Source organism: Hakea prostrata, chromosome 11 (genome assembly GCF_041222555.1).
Source record: "Hakea prostrata isolate BN-2017 chromosome 11, UWA_Hpros_2, whole genome shotgun sequence".
Classification (NCBI taxonomy): domain Eukaryota; kingdom Viridiplantae; phylum Streptophyta; class Magnoliopsida; order Proteales; family Proteaceae; genus Hakea; species Hakea prostrata.
The window spans coordinates 102,895-125,522 of NC_142610.1; the positions used below are offsets into that span (position 1 = coordinate 102,895).

A 22,628-nucleotide genomic window follows, 5' to 3' on the forward strand; every position below is an offset into this window, starting at 1 on the left:
TTTAAATTGTTTCCATAAATTATTTCATGTATACACTCTTCCCTAATCACATTTGGCATGTTAACTTTCTGTAATTTTCGCCCACCAGTTTCGGGGGTATTTTTTGTCATTTTGAGCCCAAATTTGATGCCTATCCTAATTTGATGCAAATATGTGGTAAATTTAAATTATTTCCTATAAATATTTCCATTTAAATCTCCTGCCTAGCCACATTTAACGTGTTACCTTCTAAGGCCTAAATCATTTGGACATAGTTGGAATGATTAACCGACGATTCTATTACAAAATCCCTTCATAATTTAAATTGTTTCCATACATTATTTCATGTATATATACTTTTCTCTAACCACATTGGCATGTTGACTTTTGAGGACTAGATCACTAGAATATAGTTGGTAAGATTGCTCATTAATCTTGAAGATTTTGCTATAAAATGTTTCTCTATTTATAAATTATTCTATGTAGATTCTCCTCCTAATTACATTTAGCACATTAACTTTTGAGTCTTGAATCATTGGGATAAAATTGGTAAGATTGTGATAGAATCGCGAGAGAAATCACCTCAAAATGCAAAAAAAAACATATAAAAAATAAATAAAAAAAAACAATTGATTTTTCCGATATATCGCGAGATATCGCCAATTTCTCGGCAATATATGCTAAATATTGTTTCACCCCCTGATATTGTTTCGCCAGGGGGCGAATTTCGGTGATATTTCACCGAAACTAAGTTCCCTGCTTGTATTCTTATCATTTTGAATTTAAAAAAATGACTACCTAAATTATTGTTTTTTTCTATTAAAAAATTCATAAAATTGATAACGTCAAATTAAATAGTAAATAAATGAAAACATAATGGAGATAGGAACTTCATAAAATTGACATGTCAAATTGGAAAGTAAATAACAAAATCTAAAAAATAATACCAAATTAAAAAGTAAATATAAAAAAAAAAAAAAAAGAACTACCAAATAAAATATAAATAAGTAAAACAAAACCTAAGAGTTATTTTGGAATTTTTAAATAAATAAAAACTGTTATGTCATTATATAACTAACGGAGGAGGGAGGACAACAATAATTATAGGTAAAATCTAAAGTTGAATTAATAATTTCAAAAAATATAGAGGATAAAGTAGTAATTAAGCTAAAACAGAAAGGGGGCAACAGTAATTATACCTTTAAAATATCATGGAAGAATGAGAAGTAAGAATTCAACTTTTTGGGAAATTGGAGGTCAAAGTTTTGACTAGAGTAAACAGAGAATAAGTTCAGGGTGGGGACTATTTCGTATACCACAAGGAAAGTCGAACATTTGACCTATTCACTGAGAAGTGTCAATCACCACTATTAAGCTATTGTGAGAGAAAGAGATTGATGTTGTCAATTTTAGGAAATTCAAAACATCAATTTTACGAAGTTCATATATTCAGCATATGTAATTTTCACTATTAAGCTATTGTGAGAGAAAGAGATTTCAAAGTATGGTTCTTATTGATTTGCTTATCAATTTGACATTATCAATTTTAAGAAGTTCCTAATTCTAGGTCCCTCTATTGAGCATTGTAAGGAGAAGAAAACTATTAAGTATGTTACGCCACGTTTGACAGTGTCTCCTGACACATCATCTTCTTCTTTTTGTATGTTTTTCACCTTTTTTCCTTAGTAAAAGACCTCATCTAGTTTCAAAATTTAAGAGCCAACTTTTTTGAATACAAAATAACAAGATTACTAAGCTAAAATTGATATTTTATATGTTTTTATAAATAAAAATAATATTTTTCTTATTTCTTAATTCTTAAATAGCAAAATAGATACTAAACATTCAACGGTAAAATTCTAATTAAGAAAACAGTAATTTTATAGAAAGTGGAATCTTGTAAGTAAATAAGCTAGCGAATAATAGTAAACGTCAGATTTTAATAAAAATAAATAAATAAATAAAAGAAAAAGAAGAAGAAGAAACAGTTTCAAGAATAATTTTGAATCACGTTTGTTGACTCAAACGGCCAAATCTTGTACGGCCAAATCTTGTGCATGTTGATATGGGGTACACATAAAGGCTACAAGCCTACAATGACCAAAATGGCCGTTACCTCTTTCACACTAATTCTGTGGTTAATTAACCCAGCCACAGCCATTGTCGAGAATCCTTTCAAAGTTACAGAGTCGGCAATTATTCCCTGTGTTCTGTTTTGAGAAATCAGTCTTGCATAATCAAGAAAAACTGTGCACTTTCCTTTGCAGTTTCAAGGAATTTCATGAATGATGAAGGAGAGAGTGTGACGGCAAGAAGTGAACAAACTCATCTGTTGGAAACTTCCTAGTTATTTTCACTTTTCGTTTCCCTTTTTCTTCTGTTCTTATGTTTCACTATATCTGTCGTCTCTGAAACCCAAGCACCAAGAACATACCGTCTGAAACTATTGTTTCCTTCCAGTCCAAAGCCCTAGTGAGTTTTTGGGCATGGCAGATTTTGAGTCTAACTGCTGCTGAACCCATTATTTTTTGTTATTCTGAGATCCCAAGGAAGGAGCTTCAGTATCTTGTCGACCTTTTCCTGCTTTTTAGAGTTTTCATGGAACCTAACTCCGAAATCCTTGAAATTAGTTCTGAAGAAGATTGTGGGTGGGATGACCGCAGTTTCGATAATCTTGATTGGATCTATCAAGTGTTTAATCCGGGTGGTTGTGAAACTGAGGATTCTGATGGTGTGGAATTTGTGGGCGAGAAGCAGAGTTCCAAAGCAAAACTGGTCTCTGGAGATGATTCAGACGATGATTGTACTGTATTGGATGGTGACCCTGATAACCCAGTTGCATCTGTAAATAGATCGGCCGATGAATCGGATGAGTTGCTCATTGTCGGTGAGAAGGGACAGGTATCACATTCTGTATCTGAGTTGAGTTTCCACTTAGTTTTTTAGTGGAATCTGATTTATGTCTTTTTTGTTTTTTTGATGTATTTTGGTTTCAAATCAGTGTAAAGATGTGCTTCCCTAGGGTTTAGAGGGAGAGTCTTCTCATTTAATTGGTTCTGAACGGATTCTGTATTCTTCGTTTTTCTTTGTTTAATTTAACTTTAATTAAAAAACAGTGGGAAAGTGTGTTTCTCTTGGGGGCCTGCTCATGTAAGAACAGCGAGTAAGGAAGGGATGGGAATCGATTGGAGTGATTAAAGCCTGACGCAAACGCCTAAAGCTCACCGTATATGTGCTAAATTTTTTTGGATGAACTTTTAGTTTCAAAACAGTGTAAAAGTATCTTCCTTTTGTGTGTGTATAAGTAAAGGGCGAACCCACGGTAGGCATCCAAATTTCGTACACAGCCTTACCCCAACAATTTTTGAGTGTAGATTAGTGTTTTTATTTATTTGGCTTTTGAATGGGTTCTGGATTCCTTTTTTATGCATTTTAGTTTCAAAAAAGTGGAAAGAGTGTTTCTTTGCAGGGAGATGTCTGCTTGGGTAAGAACAATTATGGAATAAGAACAAAAAAGGGGTTGGGAATGGATTGGGGTGATCTAGAGCGTGACCCATCTACTAAAGCTCCAAGCCCCCAACCTTATTTACCAGAATGTGTTTACCCAAATGTCTGATGAAACTAATTTCAAGTAAAAAAATTTATTTGTTTTTTGTGTATCCTGATAATAAAGACCTTGATGCTCTCAGGTTGTTTATTGTTAATTTAGTCCTCTGCTAACAATTGCAGTGCATGGTGACTTCTGGCTCCAGTGGTCTTGTTTATTTGCTCCCTTCTGTCCTTAGCACAAGTATTTCACCAAGAAACTGTCATCCTACACATTGCTATATTCACTGGATTGCTACTAAGGATCTGTGGCAATATTTCTCATATTCACAATTGATTTTAGGATTTTCTTAAGTCAATTAATCAAATTCGGACCAGAGTGGTTGTTCTTCGGAATTCTACAAAGCTCCTATATGGTTTGCCAGCTTTTAGTCTATCCTGATTGGTTACCACTTGGGTCTCATTGTAAAATGACTTTTATGCTATCTGATTTTTTGACTTAGATCATGATGGATATGTGATCCTTGGTAGTTTGCAGTGGTTGAAAGGGACGTTTGGGATGCGTCAAGGATCCATGGAATGCCTGTAGTGAGCCCAACCATCCCATTTTTTACTCCTAATGGCAGTTAGATTGTCATCTTGGCTGGGAAGAAAAATCTGGTGGCCTTCCTTCACCTTCCCTTTCTGATTAAATGTTTTTAGAAAAGATATTTTATTGTTGGATTGGCATTAAGAACCTCAACATAACTGACTGCTTTCTTTACTACACAGTAAATATTTGACTAGTCCTGTTATAAGTGAAGTGGATCATTCCATTCTTTCCATGGGCAGTGAGCAATGGGTGATTTGCAGAAAGAGCTTATTGATGTCTTACAAATGTTTCACATCATGAGAGACATTTCTCATAATTTGTATGTTTGTATTGTCACATGCTCAGAAATTTTCAGCCTAATTACCTGCAAACTTGTCCACTTCTTTGATATCTAAGAGATGAAATGATTAGAGTTGTTGAGCTACATTTAAAATTTTGATTCCCTCTTGTGCATTTGGAATGCATGTTATAGCTTCCAAGGATAGGGTTATTAGTGATTATCTGGATAGTTGCTCCCAGTGAGCAATGGGTGATTTGCAGAAAGAGCTTATTGATGTCTTACAAATGTTTCACATCATGAGAGACATTTCTCATAATGTGTATGTTTGTATTGTCTCATGCTTAGAAATTTTCAGCCTAATTACCTGCAATCTTATATTTGCTCCCTGTGATGTTGGTTCCTTGCTATTCCTAGCATGATTCACTTGATTTTAAGAGTTGCGACATCTTTGGCATCACCATTACTATTTTTGTCCATCTGTTGTGAAACCTGTGATGTTGGTTCCTTGCTATTCCTAGCATGATTTAGGACTGTTTTGAAACTCCTGAAGCAATTCCCATCTGGATGTCTCTATCATATCTCTCTCTCAGCAAGTTGCTCTGATTCTCTGATTTCTGTTTCCATATTATGGCAGTTAGCGTGCAGAGACTACCCTCACCCACGACACCTGTGTGCTAAATATCCTTTCAGTTCAACTCCACATGACACGTACTGTGATTTGGTATGCTCTTTTACTCATTAAGGTTAAACAAGGACCTTTACTTTGTATTGCTGTTTCATTGTTTGTCTCACTGTTTTATTCAAATATGATAGTTTTTTGCCCTTTTTTTGATTTGGTAGTCTCTCAAAACTGCAGTGCCATTGTTATGTTTGTGACTCACCTGCACCATGCTGCTACTGGGGCACAGGTGTTTCTCCTATTGATCATTGTCATTCCACCGATAAAGAGGAAATTTGGCAGATAGAGAGGAAAAGTAAGCGAGGCGCATTACCATTGAGGCCAGCCGAGAAGCTTCCTGTGACCAATCATTCAATGACTCCTTCCTTCGCAAACTGTCCACTAGCATCCAATCAAATGCAACTCCGAAATAGAGGTTCTGTAGTACATTCAGTCTCTTCACCGCCACTCCATGCTTGCCCATCAATGAACAGTTTTCCTGTACCTAGAAGTAACACCATGAGCAGAAACAGACACCCATATAATTTAAGGAGATTACCAACAATGCCTGGTACAAATCATCTCATTCAAAGGGAGAGGAACCATGTTGCTGCTACTTTGGGGCCTCAGTTGTTCAAGAGGCCATATGTACCAACAGTTTCCCAAATGAACCGACAAAATTATGGTTCATCTGACAGAAGAAACAGATACACATCCCAGCTACTGAGGAACCAACATACGATGTTAATGCAAAACGTTGAACTCAATATGGGGTGGCAGGACTTTCACATGGGAAGTGATGCTAATTTTGGTTCTTGTCAGAGTTCCTCCCAACCTATTACTGTGAGCAACTTCTCAGGATGTCAGTCATATGGTAATTCTCAACCCCAGCTCTCTAGTCAGCCAATTCCTCAATCGGCTGATTATCAAACTTTGTATCAACATGGGAATCCAGCTCCAGCTTTGTCAGATCCTGGTGCATCAGCCTTCAACTCGGGATGGATAGACCCTTCAATCCAGAGTATTCAAACTTTGCCTGCAAAAGGACCCCAAACTCGAAGTGTACAACCAACCTCCAATCTGCAACCTGCCCAGAGTTTGCACAAGAATGGAAGTCCAATGGGTATTGCTGCAATTCCCCTGTATGCTGGGGACTTAAATCCTGGTTCATCAGACTTCTGTTTGGAGAAGTGGCTTGAGACTTGCGAACATGAGTTAAATTCTGAGATTGCAGAAGACATGAATTTTGTGGACGCTACCGAGATTGACGACTGGAACAACTCCTTCTTTTAGGCCTCTCGCCGCTCTTGCACATGTCTAGCGAATTAATCTATTCTTTCCATGCTAGACTTCGAATGTGGTAAAGACCCTTCTTCTTATGTACAGTTGTAGCAGCAAAAATAGATTTAGGGGGGGAGGCTATGTAGTTTGTACAGGACTCGGTGGCTTCCAAATCTTACTATTTTATAGCCTTTTAACAAAATTTTGAGATAATATTTTGTTAATCTCAACACTGCTGAGGATCTTTGGAGAAGTAAGAAGAGTGTTGAAGGTTCAGATGTATGGCAATAGAAGAGGGTAATTATATTACTTATGATCATTGTTCCAAATCTAGTTTCTACTTCAAAATCTTGTGTTAACTTCATGGTAAAAAATTCGAGGGAAACTCAAGTTTTGACCAGGTGAAAATGGGAAACTTAGGTGGAAACTTGGGAAATTTTGAGGAAACCGAGGACTTTTCCGTACAAGATTCGACATCAAGTTTTGACTGATTTTAGAGATTATTTTGGGGTGGGTGATTCTTCTGTATTTAAGCTAATTAGAGTATAAAGAACACATTGGTTGTATTTTGCTAAAAAAATCAATATAGATATGTTATTTAATGTACATAACATCAATGTAGCGTTGTCCAAAAAGTACATTATAAACTTAACTACTTAAGTACATAAAATTCAATATATAATTTCTAACATCAAAATAGTTGACAATAAAAGGAAAATACAACCTAGTGCTAAGAGGAGTGCCAAGAGTGGATTCATCATGTGAGCTGAGTAGTACTTTGTCTGTAACATCCTCTCCACCAACTAACAAACATAGACATCCCATGACATTTTATGCCTATGGTTGTTAAGGTAATCGATAGCTGTAACTTTATGAGTCTGGTCATCAACATGCTTAAGATAACTAGCTTAAGGGAATACGCACTTTGGATAGGGAAGTTCTGATGGAGGGGGTATTCGTCGTGGTATTTGGGGAAACATGAAATAAACAAAAAAATTGAAAATTTGCAGGAAAAAGTTCCAAGTTTCCACGAAATTTGGAAAATTTTTTTTCTCATGAACCAGCTGGTCCAACTGGGTTGAACCAAGTTTCGACTACGTTTCGTCAGTTTGGATTGAAACTGAGGATTTTTTTTCGGTCCTTATGAGTTTCTTTATGCGAAATTTCGGTCACATTTCGACTGAATTTTGTACCATGGTTAACCTTTTTGGGTAGATAAAAATTTGAATATTTCACCTTCGCAGAAACAAGCTGCCATGCCAGAATAAAGAAATGCAATATTTTGAAGATTTTTTTTGTGGGAGATTTTAATGTAAAGAATGCATTGTTTTGTCGAAATTTTGGATATTCCCGTCATTTTGATTCTGATAATTCTCTGCGACTGTTCAATTCTGTATATAGGAAAAATACAGATTTTGAAATCTCATAAAATTTTGATAAGATTGAAATGGTCTTTTGAAACAATATTTAATAATACGCTTACCATTTTATTTCCAAAAGGCTACTGCAGAAAGAGAAAGCATTCTAGAAGAAATGACTGTTGAATTGGTTGATTTGATTAGAATCTGCCATCCTCAATTCCATTATTTGAAAACCTCGTTCTTGAATCCATGGGCAACCAATTAAAAACCAACATGATTGTTTGAAGAGAAAAATGAGGAGTCTTGAAGCAAGTCTTCCATTCGAGAGACTGGCCCTGGCCATTGAAGATGATATTTTGTTCTTCTGTCTTCTTTCTAATCATCTATTTCATTTCGTTTTAGCCCTTTCTCTCTGACAGAACAAGAATTGGAAAGATCCTAATCTCTACATTAGGAGATCAAAAAGTGGAGATGAACTCGAGGATGGTGACCATTAAAATTTTATCAAGACTGGTTGCAATATTGATGAAATGATAAAGCTTGAAATGGTTTACAGATAGCACCATCAATACTGGATCAGTTTTGTGGTTCTGAGCTAAGATGGAGCCTACAAACTGAGCACAGCCATGGAGGATCAAGGATGACACAACTGAATGATTCTCCATCAATGAGGAAGAAAATGATAGATTACCTTAATGTGGCAGTTTTTAGCTCTTGAATGGTTAGACATCTTTTTTGATAATGAAAATAAAATAGATCAACCAATTAAAGTAGATCTCATAGAATACTTGCCATCTCTAGCCATACATGGTTCTCTACTAGGTAGATTAATGTACTACTTCCATTGATCTGAGTTTCAGAAACCAACAATTTCCAGTGGTTCTGGAGGTTCCTGTATCTTAGTTCACTAGTTTGGTATGAGTTCCAAGTGGAAATTAGGAAATCTTGTTGGTTTGTCCTATGGTATAATATGGATTTGAGGTATGAGAGAAATATAATTCTGTTTTGATTTAAAGAAGCTCTGTTTTGGATTGACTGGTCCCTGATTTCTACTGTATAGTATATCTGTATGGTGATGAACCATGATCACACCCTACACAGTACTGTTCTAACTGGTCAATCCATTGATGAAATATCTACCAACAGTTTCAGCTTATTCATGTGTTGGATATTGTTTCCAACATAGTGCTCTTCGTCTGGGAAGTAAATGCTCACAAACTCCAACTAGATGAGGATTCCTCTAAAGCTTTGAGAGTTTTAGGAAATGAAGGTGGAGTAACATCCATTAGCCCTTCAAGCATGTGAGACACTAGTCCCATTGATGGCCTATGAGCTTCATCATCTTAGGTGCACCTGAATCCATTCTGTTGCAAAATATCCAATGGTCTCTCACTCCCTCTTATGCTTGTCAACATCCAACTGAATTCTTCACCAAGCTTTGTCATGCCAATCTAAAAGTATGTTCTCAGGCTTGACATCACAATGTATGATGCAGTCTGATATGAACACAGTGGGAGTGCCATCTGGACAAGGACAGGTCAGCACACAAAGACAAGTTGGAACTGAAGAGGACCATAATACTGAGCTTCCACATCGGTCTGATAGAAGGGGAAAGAAGCCAGCGTACCTGGAGAGTTATGCTCATTGAGAATAAGGGAATATCTGCTGCTGAACAAACCCCTGCTGTTTGTTACTCATTTGCTTTTGCTTTTTGTGTTTGGTTAGTTATTTCACTGTTTGGTTTTGTGTTTGGTTTCATTGCAATGATTGTCGGATCAATTTCAATCCCTATGTCTAACTGTGGTAAGGAGCTGTATAAAGCTGGTAAGAGGAACCCTAAAAGGTAATGAAAAATGTTATTTCCTCAATCCCCTGTTTTCCCCTCTCTCTAAGGCTCTCTTCTTTTCTCAACCTTCCTTTTCTATATCTCAATTTCTGAAGGTCACAACACAGTCACTGCAGTTAATTTGTGTAGATATGCTAGTCCTCTATCTGTTCCAAGATAGATTTTTTTGTTGTCATTTCCAATCTAAAACCTCAATGTCCTTTTTGTCATGAAATGGATGGCAATCTAAAGAACCATTTGGCATAAAGTCATAGAAGAGCAACCTGTGGGTGCTCGACAAAAGCAAAATCCGTGGAGGTGAATGAGGTTAATGTGCTGAATTGTCCCAGTTGTGTATGCTTCGGATCGGAGCTGTCTCCTTGACCAAGCTTATTCAGCCCGAGCTTCTCTCCTGGCCACCAAGTATTAGTATGGTGATTCAGAACTCTGACAAATGACAGCAGAGGAATTTAGTTTGTCTCAAAACTACAATTCCAGAGTCAAGAAGCACAGCCTCAGTAGAATTCAATGTAAAGGTGGTCAAATTTGTGGAGAAAATGCAGGTTTTTGATGAGTCAAAGAGAACTGACTTCCATCTTCTAGGAGTTTCAGCTGTACTGAATACTTATAAAAAATGGGCTTATCTCTGCTTGCCTCCCAGCAAACAAATGTCCCTTCTCAAATCTTTCTGTACCATATGCCAATGTAGTTGTTTTGATGTGAAGAAACACCAATTGGAAGGTCTAGACTTGCCAACAGATATGGTACTAGCTCAATTAGAAAGACGGGTTTTGAGAGTGAAGCAATGAAACCCAACAGAGAGGAAGAACCATGAAGTCTCCATGATGCCACTTTGTGGCAAAACACTGAAAGGCAAGACACAAAACTTAAATCACTCAATTGATATTCATAAAAAGAGTAATACACCAAATATATAATTGTTGTTGCAAAATCTTGTTCGGCAGTGTAAACGAATAACCTGCAAAAAACATGCTTGACCAGGATGGTCGAGGAACGTCTCCGACGAGCAAGTTAGCAAGGGATCAATCCAGAAGAACGAATAGAAATGATGTATTCACTATTGCTTTCCTTCCTCTCATCCTTAGATCTGTTTATATATATTCTAGGGTTGTTCACCTGTCCTTTTGTATTGGACTCCTACTCGGACTTTTGTTGATAAGTTCGTTCCCAAATCTCCTACTCGGAGAGTCCTCAATCTCATATGCTCTAGAGTCTTTGTGGATAAAAACCCTGATTGTCCTTAGAGTTCTTTTATGTTCGGGAGATTCTTTTATATAGAATTCTTGATCGTTCCTATTGGCTGATTGAGCTTATCTGTTATGGTTTAGATAATCATGGTCGATCTGTTTTGGTCGGACCGGACTATCGTAGACCAAGATTGGTCGACCCAAGTTGTGGTAGATCCTTTATATAGATCAATCGTTATCATAGCCCCCCCAGTCCCTTGGTGTCAGTAGCTGTATGCTCGGCCAGAGGGACTGTTCTTTCTTCATTTGTTACATGTGTGCTCGGTTAGTATCTATATCATTGCTCCCGTGCATCTTCCCCACTTCGAAAATTGAAATGTCGCTTTAATGGGTAGCTGTTCATCGCACGTGTTAACTGACGCATGTTCTCCTCGAGTTGTGCTACATGTGCCATTGTCATCAATGGGTCATGTCACATAATTATGTGGTTGGATAATGAAAAGACTCCTCATCTCAGCCGTTCATTTGTTGAATATGGCCACCATTGGATGGGTATCTCTAGGATATTTTAAGAGCTTTTCATTTGGATAGTTGAAGAGAAATAATTTTAATGTCTTGGATTGGAATCTTCACAGACGTTTAAATATTCTTTCCCTCTTCTTCTTTTCTCACTTCATTTCTGCGCATACGAGAACCAAAACGCATTGTTGGTTTTCTTCTGAAGAGCCTTGAACAAGTAAGAAAGAGTAAGAGCCTTGAACAAGTAAGAAAGAGTAAGTTCCTTTCCTTATTCTCCATTTCGTTTACTTTATAATGGAATATACGTGATGGTGCCATTGATTTCTACCGTTTTTCTTATGCTGTTTTCTTCTTCCTTTTTTGTGTTTTCTTTTGCCCTTTCCCTCTACTTTTGCTTAGAACATCATGGTCCTAGTAAAGAGGGTAAAAACTATAGTTTCTAAACCCAAAAAAGTGAGCGAAGAAAGGCCTTTTGGTTCTGTGACCTTGAGTGATTCTAATCCCGAACACTTGATAGATACTGAGCAATGTTCAAGTGGTCAATCCAGTGATCCTTTTTCTTACTCTGGTCGAGATCCTTCTAGTAATGATGGTGATGAGGTCGGCACACATTCCCAACCTTCGTCTTCATCTTTTCCTCAGAATAGGACCTCCTTAAGTGCCAGGGTCAAGTTCAAGGCCGAGAGAAAGAGGTGGAAAGATAGTTTTTCTCCTGAGGAGTATATGATTGGACAAAATAAAGACCTTACTCCCGACCACATAGATTATTACCCATCTTCCTCTGGACCTGAATTCCAACCATCACACATGACAGAAGAAAGGTTAAAATTCCTTCGTAAAAAATATGAGATACCATCAGATTTTGTTCTTAGGGTCCCGACTAGTGATGAGAAGGCAAACACTCCTTATCTCGGGGAATTCTGCCTCTATGAAGTTGCCCTTAAGATGGTCTTAGACTTCCCGTTCAATCTTTGTTCAGGGAGATAATGATTCACTTTCAGATGTGCCTGAGCATGTTTGCACCCAACAGTTGGCGCAATGTCATCTGCTATTGGGGGTTCTGTCAGGGTGAACAAGTTAAAGTCTGTCTATCTCTTATGCTTTTCCTTCATTTTTTTTATGGCGAAGAAACAGGAGCAAGATGGATGGTTTTACCTTTCAAAACGTATTTCCCATCAATGTGGTTGGGAAGGGAATTTCATAGGGAATGGCACACTCCCATCCAACACTAAAGAGTGGCGCCCGAAATTCTTTTTCGTCTGGCCACCCTTTGAACCTTCCTTCCCAATCTACTGGGTCCATGGACCAACCAGAGGATCAAACAATTTTCCAGATCTATCTGCAACTGAGGAGTGTGTCAGGGAGTGAATTCTCTGACTCCCTACCAAAGACAAGAATCAATTTTCCGTTAATGGCCATTGCCCGGAATACCCCAGTATATTGCGTCATTGGGGTTCCTCCCTGGTAAGCTCTTTTTTCTGAAAAGTTTGCTGCTTTTTTTTTTTTTTTTTTTTTTTTTTTTCGGTGCTAACTTTATATTTAATATTTGCCTTAGTGTTGCTCAACCCTGCTCAGTGTGCTCGTTGGCGGACAAAGATATGGAGGAAGCAAAGACTAGATGCCCGACGAAGCCTAAACGTGCTTGTTCTTCAAGAAGTAAGGTGACTCTGGTTCCATCGGTTCTTAAGAGGCCTGGTTCTTCCGACTTACCTCTCTGGCCAGATAAGAAAAAGAGTTCACTCTATTTTGTAGCTTCAGCTATTTCTTCCGAGGAGGATGCTAGTGTTCCACCTCCTTCTAGCCCTCCTCGCCCTTCTTTAGATATTTTGCTGAGTTCACAATCCTTAGAGGCGCCCATCCTTCATCCCTATTGGTTGCTCACCCCTAATTCTTATGCGATAAATAATTAACAAAATGGAACTCTAGTTGCTTAGGATTGGATTTTTGGTGTGTTGTTGCGTGTCGGCCAACAATTTTTGGGTGGGCTCGGCCACAACCAAGTAAGTTGAGACTTTTTGATATTCTTCAAGACCTTTTTTCCTTTTTAATGGGCGAGTAACCCCCTTTTTTCCTTAATTTTTAAGGTTTTTTTTTTTTTTTTTTGGGTCAAGTTACTTTGTGCCTTGACTCAAGCCATAGGGGGGGGGGTAGTTTGGATGCTACTAGGAAGGATCATGTCAGTGCCCAACAGCTCAGCGAAAAGGTTAAAGACATGGATATTCAAGTATCCAATCTTAAAGCAACTAATGAGAGACTGGTTAGTTGGGAGTCCGAGCTACAGGGTAAAGTCATGATCCTGGAGAGGCAAACTAAGTTTGTCGAAGAACAGTTGGTCTGTTTGAAACTTGAGTTAGATGAGAAAAAGAAGCTATTGGCGAGCAAAAATAAGGAACTTGTGGTTGCCAAAGAGGAAAATTTAACTTTTGCTTAAGTGATTAGAGATTTGACCGACCAAGTTGCCCAGGCTTCTCCGGCTACCTTTGTAGATCTTTCTAACAAACTGAGGCACAAGGTCACCCATTGATGGGTTCTACCAAGGGATGTCATGAGTTTATGGCTAAAGTGGTTGCTCCAGCATTCAAGTATGGTCGGCGGTATGCATTTTCAAGTATCATTGGAGAATTTCAGGGTCTTGATCTGCAGAAGTTTGAGAAGTTCATTGACCTGGGCATCTTTGATGACTTGAAGATTCCCCGACCAGAATGGGCTATCGGCAAGCTAGTTTTCTCCCTACCAAAAGAAGTGGATGTTCTGGATTTTCTCGAGTCAAACTAGGAGCTGGCCCCTAAGGAGGAATCTCATGCCGGTGAATCCTCATAGGGAGCTAACGACCCAATTAATTCCGAGTAGATTTAGCAGTTCAAGCATATTGATTATGAACAGCCCTCTTCTTGATTTATATTGATCAATGTTGATCTTTTAAGGAACAATCTTACTTTTCTAACTTTATTTGCACTTACCTTTTTGTGAAGAAAAAACTTTTTCTTTACTTATTTTTGTAAGTGTTTCTCTTTGTTCCTTTGGTTGTACAAGTTAGTTCTTGTTTTTACCTTTATAAAGGTAGAAGATACCCCTTTTACAAAGGTTTTTCTTTTTGTGTTGTTGCTCATTTTGCTTTATGATCGTGGAAGTATTGATGCTCGTTTGCTTATGTTGCATTCTTTGTTAAGGTTTTGTACATCTTTTATCTCTTCTCCTTGCCCCCGAGCATAATTGCTTGAAGAAGTCATTATGTTGACTATGAGCATGACTTTCTCAACCATGATTACTCCCATTCCAAATCTTTTTGATCTTCGGTGTTTTTAGCCTTGTTTGATGCTCGAACACATGATTTTGATGTATGTTCGAATATTTGCTCGGTACATATTTGATTGGAACACATGTGTTCAGACATTCTGGTTTATAACATGTGCTTGGAATAGATGTGTTCAAAGATATTTGTTTTGAACTGGTATCCTTTGATGAGTGCTCGGAACATATGTGTTCAAAGATACTTGTTTTGAATTAATATCCTTTTGATAAGTGCTCGGAACATATGTGTTTGGAGATACTTGTTTTGAATTGATATCCTTTTGATAAGTTCTCAGAACATATGTGTTCAGAGATACTTGCTTTAAAATTTATAAGTGATCGGAACATGTTTGTTCGAACACACTTGCTCAGACCTTATGTTTTGATATATGTTCGGATAGATGTGCTCGGAACATATATGTTTGAAGATATCATAGTTTTCTTAAGAGAATAACTGAATTACTTTTCTTGATGAAGTAGTGTTGTAACAAAATTACCCTTAAAGAAATTTGCAAAATCTAAATTGTCTTTAAAGTAAAGCTACTCGGTCAGGTTACTGGCCCATTTTACTGATAGTACCTTCTAAGGTTGTTTGAGTTACATGATCGAGGAATCAGTTGCCCGATTTCTGGATCACGAAGATGATAAGCTCCTAGGGCGACCTACTGTTTTATAATGTATGGTCCTTCCCAATTTGGAAAGAGCTTTCCCTGGTTGGTCGGATCTAAAGTTGTTGTTCGACAAAGTACGAGTTCTCTGTGAAGGTATTGTCTCATTCTTACCTTTGTTTTGTAATAAGTGGCAATCCTCCTTTGATATTCTTCTAGACGATATCTAGCCTTGTCTCTTGCCTCATCTATGAGATCAATGTTGCTATTCATTCCCTCAATATTGGCCTCTTCGTCAAACTCTTCTTCTCTAAGGGACCTGACCTATATTTCAACAGGTACTCAGGCTTCTGCTCCATATGCAAGCCTAAGTAGTGTTTCTCCCATGGTCATCCTTGCAGTTGTTTGGTACGACCATAAGACACTGGGCAGTTCATCGACCGACCTACCCTTCATCTAGTCAAGCCTTTTCTTCAAGCCATCGAGCATAATTCTGTTAACAACTTCAGCTTGGTCATTACTTTATGGGTATGCTACCAAGGAAAGACGATGTTTGATTCCATATTCCTTACATAAATTTTCAAAGATGGTATTCTCGAACTGCTTTTTGTGGTCGGAACCAATATCTTGGGTACTCCGTACCTATATATGATATTTTGTTTCACAAAGCGCTTCATTTGATTGGCATTGATGAATGCTAGGGGTTCTGATTCTACCCACTTTGTGAAGTAATCTACTGCAACCACAAGATACTCTCTTCCTCCGGAAGCTATAGGTAGTTTCCCTACCAAGTCTATCCCTCACCTTGCAAAAGGAACAGGTGACAGAATTGATGTCAGTGACACAGCTGGGTTGTGTGGTACATTTGCATGGACTTGACATTTGTCACATTTTCGAATGAAATATTTTGCATCTGTCTGCATGGTCGGCCAAAGAATCCTTGCCTTAAAGCCTTGTCTGCCAATGCTCGTGCTCCTATGTGTGCTCCACAAATCCCTCATGGATTTCCCTCAAGACTTTGATTGCCTTAAGAGCTCCTAAGTATCGTAGAAATGGTTGAGTTAACGACTTTTTGTACAAACACCCCCTCTCGAGACTGGTACTTGCAGATCTTTGCGGAATTCTTCGAGCCTCTTTTTGATCTTCGGGAAGCTGATCATTCTCTAAGTACTGAATGATCGGCTTCATCCAACCTTGTTCGGTAACTATCTGCATTTGGTCGGTAACATGGATGCTCGGGCTTGCAAGTTCTTCCAAATACACCACTGGTCTGGTGATATCTAGGTCTTCCTTTGCTAGACGGGATAACGCATTTGCCTAGTCTTTCTCCTTCCTGAGAACTTGTTTAACCAATAGATCAATAAAATTCGATTTGTACTTGTCGACTAGGCTCAAGTAATTTCCACTTCTTTTTTTCTTTAGCTTTGTAAACTCCATTCTCCTAATTCACAATTAACTGTGAATCACTTCTAATTTCCAAGTGTTGGATCCCTAAGGCTGTTGTCAATCAAATACCAGCCAAGAGCACCTCATACTCTGCTTCATTGTTGGAAGTTTTGAACTTAAAACAGAGTGCATACTTTATGATAAATCCTCCAGGGCTCTGTAACAACAAACTTGCTCCACTTCCTTGTGGATTACAGGACCCATCTACATATAGAATCCAATTTTTTTCTTGAAGTTGCTCGGCATCCTGTTCAATGTGTTTGGGATAGTGAATCTTGACCAAAAAAGGTCAATGCTTGACCTTTAATGGTTGGTCGTGGTCCAAACTGTATTTGGTGTTCACTGAGTTCCACCGCCAAAGTTACAAGCTGGCCTGCCAGGTCTAGTCGGTGTAGTATCTTCTTCAATGGAAAGTTGGTTAGAATAGTGATTTAATGTGCCTGAAAATATGGCTTGAGTTTTCATGCTGCGTTTATCAGAGCCAAAGCTTGCTTGTCAACTTCAGGATATCTTGTTTTAGCGTCGATCAAAACGTTGCTTATATAATAAACCGGGTTTTGAACATTATCACTTTCTTGAACTAAAACAACACTGATAGCCGTTGGTGAGGTGGCTAAGTATAGAAGCAGCTCTTTTTTAGGAATTGGACGAACGAGCAAAGGTGTATGAGCTAGTTTCTCTTTCAGCTCGTCAAAAGCTCTTTGACATTCTTCGTTCCAGATTTCTTCCTTGGAAATGACTAAACCCTTTAAAGCTTTGAAGAACGGCAAGCACTTTTCTCCTGACCGGGCTATAAATCTGTTTAATGCTACTACCTGACTAGTCAAACAATGTATTTCCCTAACATTCCTTGGTGGCTTCACCTTGATAATGGCCTTTATTTTTTTTGGATTTGCTTTGATTCCTCTCTGAAACACCATGAAGCCTAAAAATTTTCCAGATGATACTCCGAATGCACACTTTTTTGGATTGAGCTTCATTTTGTATGTTCAGAGTACATCGAATACTTCTGCCAAGTCGTCTAGGTGGTCAGTCTTTGATGTGCTTTTGACCAACATATCGTCCACATAAACTTCCATGTTTCTTCCTATCTAGTCGGCAAAATTTTTGTTGACAGTTCTTTAATAGGTTGCTCCAACATTCTTTAAACTGAAGGGCATTACTTTATAATAGTAATTGTCCTTGTTGGTTATGAAGATGGTGTACTTCTCGTCATCAGGATTTGGTTATATCCTGAATAAGCGTCCATAAAACTAAGCATTTCATGTTTGGTCGACTCAGGTTGAGCACCTTTGCTTGGATTTGTAGCTGCATTTCTGTTTTGCCTGTTATATTTTGCTTCTGTAGCCAGCTCCTTCTTTCGAAACTCTATGGTTTCAGATATTTCAGCTTGTTTGTGGCAACACTCCAGTAGATTTGCATATGTTTCAGGCATATCTAACAAAAGACGCTCCAAAAGTCCCTCATGATTGAGTCCCTGATATAAAGCATGAAAGGCTATTTTCTCATCCACATTTTCTATTTGAATGGTTAGATCATTAAATCTACGGAGATAACTTCTAATTGACTCGGTACATCCTTGCTTGATGGCGAACAAGGTGTCCTCTCGTTTCTTCGTGTTTACTCCACTTTGAAAACGGGATAAAATAACTTGACCAAGGTGGTCAAAATTCTCTATCGTATTATTCTGGAGTCCCAACAGCCATTCAAATGCTGATCCGATGAGCAAGGTAGGGAAAATCCTACACATGGCCCCTTTGCTATGTCTGTATGAGGACATGATAGATTTATAATGCATTATGTGATGCCTTGGACACTTCGTCCCATCGAACATAGTAAAAGTGGACACTTAAAATTTCTTGGCATCTCTGCCTCTAAGATTGCTTGGACAAATGGATCTTCCTTTAAAACTGAATATAAAGCATCCTTCCCCGAGTCTTTCAACTTCTTCAATTTTTTGTCCAACTCTTCAAATCGCCTATTCATGTAATCAGCGTGCTGCCCAAGAAGTTTCATTATTTTCTCTGTCATGGATGTTATCCTTTGGTCGGGAGCTGCTTTCTCGATCATTAGTGTCACACCCACCCAGCCGGTATCCTATCTGGCATACCCAGGATGTGATCCACAATCCAAAGATCCAGATCGAGCGGCCATGCCTCCCATATACACGATAACATAATCATGAACAATATAATCAATGTTTAAAGTAAGCAATAAACAGATCAAATGAATAATAGAAGATAATCAATCAGAGTGCGAAAATATCAAGTATCAACTTCTCATAAAAGTAATCTCAAGGGGGAAAGAGTGATCAGAAGTCACCCCTTCAAATTAGAGGGAAAATGGTTATTCAAACTTAATTACAAACAGTATTAAGAATAATTCCATCAGAGTTAAAGACAATATATCCATAAGTTTTACAGTCATCCAGGGAAATGGGGCACTATGCAAAGGTTTCTTCTATCCTAATGAATGTTTCTGTAAGTGTGGATGAAGTGAACCCAGCGTGGCCACTCCCTCACCATGGTGGGGCTAACCCTGGTACGAACCATAATCCTCCTCGGCACAATAATCCTGACTCTCATCGTAGCCATCACCCAAAGGGTAGTATGCGGGATCATAGCTCGGGTCGTAGAGGGCGCCATCAGAGTCGTTTACACCTGCAGGATAATCTAACAAATTGCACAAAAAGAATGAGTTCAAAAGAACTCAGCAAGGCAAGTCGTTTCATAATGCACAGTCCATCCGATACAATTCATGATATGATGCAATATGATATGAGACAATGATGATATATGATTCTAACCCTAAGTATGCTAGTTTCTAAGGTAGACATGCTTTAAGCCATAGCACCATACTTCTTTAGGTCGTCTGTCACTCCCCCTCAATCATACAAGATATCCTGGGTCTGCTGGGGTAATTGGGTAAAGTCCTCATCAAACCATGTCTGGGGGTTAAGTCACCACTCTCTCACATCACCATTGGTATAAGTACTGGCGCATGTCACGGCATAGCCTAGCCCAATGCAAGTCATCTACTCAGTCGTATCATGTCAGATCCGGATAGTTTCCCTATGGCACTGACCAACTCGGTTCCGTATCCTTCACACTAGAGTCAGCGTATCCTATGGCACCGATCAACTCGGACTACGGACTCATCAACTCTACTGGTCATCCACAAATGGTAAACGAGAAGCTCTCACGTCCTCTCACAGGTTGGTTACCGATCTTGAGCACCCGTGAGCCTAGGTCTATCCATTTGCAACCCTACCAATAAATGGCCCCTTTCGGGTATCCATAGTATGGTTCAAGTCCTCTCACGGAGTGGATACCGGTCTTGAGCGCCCATCAACCATACTCTACCACGGGTCGTTCGGTCTCAATACCCTTCCTATTCGGGTCTGATATGACAAGGAAAATCCTAACCATACACCTAGACCATCCTATGTATGCCATCCAATAACCCGGGAAAGTGTCGATGGACACCTTCGGAGAATATTCTATACTATTCCCTCCGATGTCCAAGGATAGAAGTGTCGGAAGGACACTTCCCAATCCCAAGTCATACATAGTCAATCACAAGCTCAATCTCATCATATCGTTCACAATCAATAATTCATCATATAAACAAAGACATATCATAACATGATTGATCATATACGAAATCATAAAGTATAATTAAGCATGATATTCCAAATGACATGTAACCTACTATTACTGACAAGAATGTATATAAAAGTCATGCATAGTAAAGGAGTACACCTAGGAAATATATTTACTAAATTCTCAAGGTATAGACATGATCACATAATCAATGTACTTGAGTTAACGACCGTCCTTACCTTAATCGAGTCGTAAATAAAATCAATGATCACCAAGGATAGTCCCAAAAATCAGTGTTGGTACCCTAGACAACATACAAGTAACATCAAAGAAGAAAACAATCGAATCGGAGGTCAAACAAATCAATTCGGCCAAGTACAGGGGTGTTATCATATCTTGGTTGACTGGCTTGGTCGACTGTCAGTCGACCAAGACTTGTTAACCATGGGCAGAAATGAAGACTTGATCCGAAATTGACCTTTCGGTGCTCCGATAGACACGAAATTTGGAGGGCATGATTATAACAATATGAGGATACTACACACTAAGTTTCATGACGATCCAACGGTCCAATTAAAAATACCCAAATCGAAGCTTTATGTTCTATATGATAAATATCAATAATTGAATTGGAATTGATTGAAATTGTAAAGAATGATGGGAATCAATTAAGTGAATGGTAAGAATCAAATTAGAATCCTGAATTTATAGTAATCTAGACCTATCATGCATTTACATATCCATTTTGAATCAAGACAAGGTTGAAATGGAAAGAATCAAAGTAATGAAATGTAAGCAATCCTAATTGAATCATAACATAGCAAGAAAGGGGTGCTAATCATGGGATTGAATGGGGAAAACTCATGGTTAAGTGTTTGCAAGGTTGCAGCACTTCAACCATGGTCTTGAGATCATAATTTGGTAGAAAATCATTAGATTAGAAGAAGAATAGAAGGAATCATACCTTGAGTTGATGATTGATGTGCAATACTAATGATTGGAGTCAAAAATATTTCTAAACACCAAGAAAAGCCCAAGAGAGTGTCCAACTTTGTGCTATGGAGTGCAAATGATTAGCTTAGGTCCTCATTCACGAGTTCCAAAAAGGTAGGGGCAAAATGGGAAGTGATTTTGTAAAAATTCGAATTCCATTACTGCTGGTCGACTGGCTGGTCGACTGTCAGTCGACCAAAGCATGACAGCAACTTAGAACAGGGAATTGGAAGGCTAGACAGATCCGAATTGAGTTGGGTTTTCTCCTACAAGTCAATCAACAAGTCTAGTTTCAAAAACTACCTTCGGATTGATCACGGGGGTCCAATAAGTGCTTCAACTAATTCAATCTTCATCGATGCGCAGATTTTCACTCAATACTGACAATGTGCTCAGGTAAGGGGCATCATTGTCAATGTCCATAGGCTCTGGATCAAGCATCAAATCTTCAACTAAGAGGGCCCACAAGTCTCTTCTACCACCACTTCGGGTCTTCGGACCTGCAACAGTATAAAATCCGGGCCAGGTCAGGGTTAGTATAAGGCCGGATTTTACAATTAGGATGGTCGGCTAGAGGAGGGTCCTTGGACGCTACCTCACGTGAAGGTCGGGAATGTTCCCTAACCTTTTCTTTTCACTTCTCTTGGTTTCTTTGAGATGGTTGAGACCCGTGATCGGGATTTTGTGCTTGACCTTCCTTCCGTCGCATGCGCTGATCTTCTTTATTGCCATCAAGATTGATGGGAATACTTTGCGGGCTAGTTTTTGGTATTGTTGTCACCTGCTGACGAATGCTTGCCCTAATCAGCTCGTTCAAGTCTAGGATTTGCTTTTGCAATTCGTTGAATTGACCTATTGTTACGAACTAGTCAGCTGGATTTGGGAAGGCATCCTGTTCAGGAATTTTTACAATTCCTAGGGTGACGTCCTCCTTGTTAATTTCTTTCTCACCTTCACTTGACTCTTCCCTGACTAACCTGCTTGACCTAGTGTGCATGACTTTTTGATCAATTTCCCACAGACGGCACCAATTGTTGTTGCAAAATCCTATTCGCCAATGTAAACGAATAACCTGCAAAAAACTTCCTCCACCGGGATGGTCGAGGAACGTCTTCGATGAGCAAGTTAGCAAGGGATCGATCCAGAAGAACAAATAGGAATGATGTATTCACTATTGCTTACCTTCCTCTCATCCTTAGATCTATTTATATAGATTCTAGGATTGTTCACCTTTCCTTCTGTATTGGAGTCCTACTCGGACTTTTGTTGATAAGTTCGTTCCCAACTCTCCTATTTGGAGAGTCCTCAATCTCATCTGCTCTAGAGTCTTTGTGGACAAAAACCTTGATCATCCTTAGAGTTCTTATATGTTCAGGAGTTTCTTTTGTATAGAGTTCTTGATCATTCATGTTGGCTGATTGAGCTTATCTGTTATGGTT

General features: G+C 38.6%; 1 protein-coding gene across 1 annotated transcript; it reads left to right on the forward strand.

Moving 5' to 3' along the window:
* Positions 1 to 2,098: 2,098 nt before the first annotated feature.
* LOC148999484 (uncharacterized) lies at positions 2,099 to 6,948 on the forward strand. Its single transcript, XM_089140670.1, has 3 exons — positions 2,099 to 2,880; positions 5,032 to 5,118; positions 5,254 to 6,948. Exons 1-3 carry the CDS (start codon positions 2,578 to 2,580, stop codon positions 6,346 to 6,348), a joined length of 1,485 nt encoding a protein of 494 aa, XP_088996796.1. The 5' UTR covers positions 2,099 to 2,577; the 3' UTR covers positions 6,349 to 6,948.
* The last annotated feature ends 15,680 nt before the right edge of the window (positions 6,949 to 22,628 follow it).

Excerpts from the sequence above, each read along its gene's own strand:
- LOC148999484 (XM_089140670.1), top strand. The coding sequence starts at position 2,578 with ATGGAACCTAACTCCGAAATCCTTGAAATTAGTTCTGAAGAAGATTGT. Across the intron at positions 2,881-5,031 it reads TTGTCGGTGAGAAGGGACAG|TTAGCGTGCAGAGACTACCC; the intron begins GTATCACATTCT and ends ATATTATGGCAG. Across the intron at positions 5,119-5,253 it reads ATGACACGTACTGTGATTTG|TGCCATTGTTATGTTTGTGA; the intron begins GTATGCTCTTTT and ends TCAAAACTGCAG.